This window comes from Pinus tabuliformis, chromosome X, assembly GCF_031772625.1.
Source record: "Pinus tabuliformis cultivar Carrire ecotype Pingquan chromosome X, CPIR1, whole genome shotgun sequence".
NCBI lineage: Eukaryota > Viridiplantae > Streptophyta > Pinopsida > Pinales > Pinaceae > Pinus > Pinus tabuliformis.
The window spans coordinates 1,313,768,464-1,313,774,457 of record NC_142308.1 but is presented as its reverse complement, the minus strand read 5'-3'; the positions used below and the strand labels follow the sequence as shown (position 1 = coordinate 1,313,774,457).

The 5,994-nt window shown below is 47.1% G+C and overlaps 2 protein-coding genes across 2 annotated transcripts; both read right to left on the bottom strand.

Moving 5' to 3' along the window:
• Window positions 1–298: 298 nt before the first annotated feature.
• On the bottom strand, window positions 299–2,488 carry LOC149144924 (uncharacterized). Its single transcript, XM_089452309.1, has one exon. The coding sequence runs from the start codon at window positions 2,486–2,488 to the stop codon at window positions 299–301; it is 2,190 nt and encodes a 729-aa protein (XP_089308435.1).
• A 236-nt stretch (window positions 2,489–2,724) lies between these two features.
• LOC149144923 (uncharacterized) lies at window positions 2,725–4,411 on the bottom strand. The gene is made up of 2 exons (XM_089452308.1): window positions 3,105–4,411; window positions 2,725–3,013 (listed from the first exon to the last, which is right to left on the bottom strand). Exons 1-2 carry the CDS (start codon window positions 4,409–4,411, stop codon window positions 2,725–2,727), a joined length of 1,596 nt encoding a protein of 531 aa, XP_089308434.1.
• Between the last annotated feature and the right edge of the window lie 1,583 nt (window positions 4,412–5,994).

Sequence of the window (5,994 nt, the reverse complement as noted above, 5' to 3'; positions counted from 1 at the left end):
CTGCAATACAACTAGAAATTCATTTTTCTTTTTCTTCTTCTCTTTTCTCCACTGGAAAAATCAGTAACTTTCATTAATGTTTGAAAATTACATAAAGCAGATGCCTAGGCATTGCTGGATTGTTCATACAAAATTCACCTCACCAAGGTGTTGTTCTGTAGGTATAAGCAAAACTGTTCTGTGTACATTCATCTGACTGTGCATTCTATCCGCTGTCCGAAAGAGGACTCTGTTTATAAGCATAATATCCATGTTCTATATATTTCTATTAACAAAAAAACAAAAGCGCCATTGACTATCAGCTGTTGGGACTGTTGCCCCTTTGTTCTCTTTGATCTATGAATGGCCTGTGGTAAAATTGATACTCCTCTGCTCCATTCTGCTCCACTATTATCCCCTCGCCTCGGGGAAGTAACGAGGCCTCTTTGGATAATTTGTCAGCCTCGCTGTTATGCTCTCTGTAAATATGTAAACATGTGCAATGGTTAAATGCTGCTTTGAGTATGAGTGCATCATGTAATAAATTGTTGAGAGTGTGTGTATGACAAGTAGTGATATTGTTAATCCAGTTAACAACCACTAATGAGTCCCCAAATATATTGATTCTTGTATGATGATGCGATAATGCAAAATGTAGAAGATTGTGGACAGCAGAGAGCTCAGCGAAATTATTAGATCCATTGCCAAAGCCCATTTTTGCAAGGTATCGATGGTGTTCATTTATGTGCAGTACAAAACCCCCGCCACATCCACCCTGATTTGCTGCTCCGTCGAAAAATGCCCACGGGATGGATCTATCAAAGTTGGGCATGGGCTGAATGGATCTCGGTCTCGGGGGTGGAGGGTCTGGTAACTCATGATATGCTGCAATGATGGTGGCCTCTACCCGATTCCACGATATCAATCGGTCTTCAAATATAGCCCGATTTCGAGCAAGCCATATATTCCAAGTAGCCACAGGTGGAAGGTTTTGTAATTTAGTGCCCAAATGACAGTGAGACCAAGTATCCCAAGCACTTCTAATATCGATCCCTTTCCAATTGACAGCGATACCCAACAGATTACATATGTTGTTCCATAGGTTGAGGATGACAGGGCAGAGGAGGAATATATGATCCTGAGTCTCTGATGCATTTTTACAGAAGATACACCATGATGGGCCAAAAATGGCTCTGCGGGTGAGATGTTCCCCTGTGGGTACATTGCCGTTGAGTGCACACCAAAAGAAAAGTTTGGACCGGGGAGGAGCCTTGAGCTTCCAAATGGATTGCCACCATGACTGTAACGATTCAGGCATTCTGTGAGAAATGAGAGCAGTGTATCCAAATTTTGGAGCATATATACCATGATCAGCAATGCACCAAATAAGTTCATCCGGTCCTTGTTTTATACGGATGTGAGATTCAGATAATGCCTCAGTATAGCGATCCCATTCCTGATGCCATTGTAAAGGGAGATCCAATTGCTGTGCGGATTTCCAAGCCTGGGAAAATATATCAGTGCGCTGTTGGTCTGCGATCTGTGCAAAATGTCGGATATCCCGGGCCTGTAGGTGCATTATAAGATCTGGATTAAGGATATGTCTACCCCCACAGTTAATCCAAGGATCCAAACCAATTCTGCCTGTCAATCCATCATTAATGCGCCAAGCAAGATTGTTCCGAATGAGAGGAAGGGATTGAATCAAAGCCTTCCAAACCGATGAGCATCCCATTGTTGACCAAGTAGGGAAACGGGCCCAATCCAAAATATTATGAGGCCAAATGTATTTATAATAGACTACCTGTGTCCAGAGATTTTGACAAGTAAGCAGAGTCCACCCCATCTTGGCGGCCAGTGCTTTTGCAAATTCAGGTAGTTCCTTTAGTCCCCATCCACCCCACTTTTTGGGCAATGAGATTTTCTTCCATCCGATCCATGCAAATACTCTTTTATCCTGACTCCCATTCCAGAGGTATCGGATGCATAACTGCTGTAGCCGCCCCAGGATGTTTCTAGGAATCCAGGCTAGGGCCATCCAGAACACCGGGGTGGCTTCTAATACAGACTTTATGAGCACCAGTCTACCAGCCCTGGAGAGATATCTGAAGCTCCATCCTGTGAGTCTTTTTTCCAATTTGGCAACCAACCAGACCCAGTCAGCAATCCTTTGGCAAGTAGGTTTCAGATTGAACCCCAAATATTTGAGACCTCTATCCAGGGGGTGGACCGAGTAAGGGAATGCTTGTAAGCCAGTCTGGGTCTCCTGTACAGATGTGCGTGCACAGGTAATGGTTGATTTCATCTGGTTTGGCATCATACCCGTGGCAGAGGAAAAAAGTTGTAGGATCTTTGAGAAAGTTCGAGTGTCACGAACACTGCCATTGAGAAGTATAAGAACATCATCCACAAAGAGTAGATGAGTGAGATAGCAAAGGTCAGTTATGCGGAGGCCCCCAATGTCTCCAGATCGCTTGGCCGCTTCCATGAGGCGGCTGAGACCTTCCATGACCAACAGGAAGAGGAGGGGCGATAGCGGACACCCCTGCCTCAGACCCCTCTCCGAATGAAAAAAATTTGTAGCCGAACCATTGATAAGAATACTGAAAGATGGTGTGGTAATGCAGGCCATGATCCAAGAAATGTATGCATGAGGGAAACCCAGATGAATGAGGATCATTTTGAGATAGAGCCAGCTGACACGGTCAAAAGCTTTAGACAGATCGATTTTGAGGAGGATGGCTTTTAAGTTCTTCGACCAGATGGAATGGAGGGCTTCTTGAGCGAGTCCAATGGCCTCATGGATCTGTCTAGATTCGAGAAAAGCAAATTGTTGCGGGGCAATGGAACGGGAGAGGATAGGTCTAAGACGATTTGCAATGGTCTTTGAGATGATTTTATAGATGCAGTTACACAAAGAGATGGGTCTGTAGTCATCAAAGGATGCTGGGGAGTCAGATTTGGGGATGAGAGCGATGAATGTAGAGTTGATGGCATGATATAATGATCCAGAAGTCCGGCTTTCTTCAACCACCTGTAGTAAGTCTTGACCCAAAACATTGAAGAAAGCTGTGTAGAATTCAATGGTCCATCCGTCCGGCCCTGGGCTTTTGTCTTTTTTGAACCATTTCAGAACTCCTTCCAGTTCCTCAGCAGTGACCGGGTCCGTTAAGGTCTCCACATCTTCTTCCTCCACAAATCTCGGGAAGTGGTTAGCCACATTAATAATATCAAGTAAGTTTTCTTCTCGTGGACTCTTGTAGAGGTTCCTGAAATGAGAGATGCCCAGGTGAGCGAGCTTATTGAAGTTGTCCGCGATTTCTCCATCCGGGGTAGGGAGCTTCCAGATAGTATTAGATACCTTCCTGCACTTTGCAAAATTATGGAAAAACTTTGTGTTGTCATCCCCAGCTTGAATCCATAAAGCTCGGCTCCTTAATCTAATGGATTCCTCTCTCTCTTTGAGAATCTTGGCTTTTTGATTCTCAAGGTCAATAAGCCTACATTTGTCCGCAGCTGTCATGAAGCCCTGTCCTCTGTCATCGGTGAGTGAACATAAGTCCGCTTCAATATGGGAGAGCTGTGCTGTTTCACGATCCAATTTCTCCCTTGCCCACTTAATAGTAATATGTTTGATTTCTGAAAGGTTCCTGCAGAAACCTTTGGCAAGAGGAACAGAGTCATTGATGGGATGAGAGGCCCAGTAATCCTTTATCAGCTGGATATAGTCCGGATCCTTCAGCCAAGAGGGATTGAATTTGAAGGGTGCCTTGGGTTTCTTGGAAGGACCCTGAATCTCCAGGTATATAGGATTGTGGTCCGATAACCCCCCCGAGCCAACCCATTGTCTGAAGAGATGCAGGCGCTGTAGAAGAGGGCCCTTTAACAGAAATCTGTCAAGTCTGCGGGCAAGTGCAGCATCCCCAACCCGTCGATTCCGCCAAGTAGGAAGGAGACGCTGCAATGGAATATCCGAGAAATCTGATTGATCCAGTAGATTAGTCATATAATCAGTGATAGAGTCAATTTGAGCCTCAGTGCCCCATGACTCCCTGAAACCCAGAGAGAAATTGAGGTCTCCTCCTATAATAACATGGTCTTCATTCAGCAGGGGTAGCTGAAGAGTATTCCGCCAGAATGATTCTCTCTGGGAGCATGGAGCATATATATTGACAATTCTGAGATCCATGCCAAGGTCAGCCGAGAAGAAATCCAATCCAATGAACCCTGCACCTCCCCAGGTTGAGATAGGATTAATGGAACGAGGGTTTAATCCAATGGCTAGACCTCCAGATCGTCCCACAGCATCATTTGCAAAAAAACTCCATCCTGGGACCATGGCTTGCATGACACGAATAATTTGATCTGCAGAGCAGAGTGTTTCTTGTAGCATAATAATGTCGATAGGCTCAGTATCAATGAGCCGCTTCATGGCTAGTTTTTTGGAGGAACTAGCCAGTCCTCTGCAATTAAAAGAAAGACACTTCATGGGGGAACACCTCTCGGGGTGTGTCCTGCTCTAAGAACCCCGTCAATGGTCGCTTGCCGGCCAGAGACCACTTCTGCCCCAGCTTGTTTGATGGCTTTGGAAAGGTGAGATTTTCTCCCTCTGGTATGCAATGATGCCCCCTCAGGTATGACAATGCCCAGACCCGAGTGACCGACAGCCTGCTCTTTTGATGGATTCCGAGACCGAAGGAAATAAGGGTGAGGAGGGGAGGATGGGCACGGGGAGGAGAAAGACTCGGGAGATGTAGTAGAGATAATAGGGTCAGTGCACGCAAGTGGAGATGATAGTGTGCAGGGAATCATGGAGATATGTGCAGATGGACCAGATGCATGATAATCATCAATAGACGAATGCAAAGTTGGGATAAAAGAAACAGAGATCATACCCGCTTCTGCCGCCGAACGAGCCCTAGTTTTTGGAGGCGAGGATCTCCGGAACCCAGCATCGTCCGCGGGAGGAGAAGCCGAAAGGGCCGGTCCAGCAGAAGGAGGGCGAGATATGATGGGGGAAGCCGTCCTGGTAGTCGCCGGGGTGCCTTTCACCGAATCTGCAGCTTTCTTATTGAGTGGACAGTCCTTCGCGAGGTGTCCCACTTTGTGGCATCGTCTGCAACGGAAGGGAACCCCTTCATAGTCCAACAACTGAACCCGAATGCACCTACCCCACTGAAGCGTGATCTGTTCCTCGAGTCCCTCTCGAGTGTCCAGATGAACCAAGATCCGAGCAAGTGTTCGATTCCCAGATTCCACATAAGTGCGATCATAGTCCAAATATGTCCCCAGGGCATTGCCAACCCTAATAAAAACTTCTTCGTCCCAGAATGGAATTGGTAAACCTGGGAGTCTCACCCAGATTGGTCCGGCACCGAGCTGCTCGCGCTCTGGATCGAAGAGGGGATTCCAGCGCTTGAGAAGGACCGGGGCCATTTCAATATGCCAATATCGGCCCAAAACGAGGTTTGTTTGACTGACCTTGGAGAATTTAAGAGAGAACCATCCTCTGGGGAGGACATGGACCTCTGGAAGGTCGAAAAGGACTCCACCCCAGATCTCCTTAACCCAAAGATTGAGCCTCTGCCTCGAGTATGATCGACCCCTGACGTGCCCAACCAACACGGTGTTCGCAATGTCCATATAGTCGCCGAGAGGCTTTGCTTCGTCGAATTTGATGGAGATATCCCTTGCCGTCGATCTGACACACTTTACCTTTTTAGATCCGGAACGGGGGGCCGACGGATGATCCACCAGGGGATTTGTGATACCTTCCCGGGGAAAATGGTTAGAGGGGAGGGAAGAAACCGCAGGCGTCTCAAAGCATCCGGAAGGGCGAATACCTGAGGCAGATGGATGAGTCGCAGGTGTAGATGTCAGCGGAGGGTGAGGCACCGAAGGGATGGACGCCAGAGGGTCAAAAGCGGGCGATGGGGGAGTATGGGAGGCCAGGAATTGTAGAGACCCAGGCGAAAGCGGAGGAACCTCGAAAGGCGGAGATACAGGAGGAAAAAC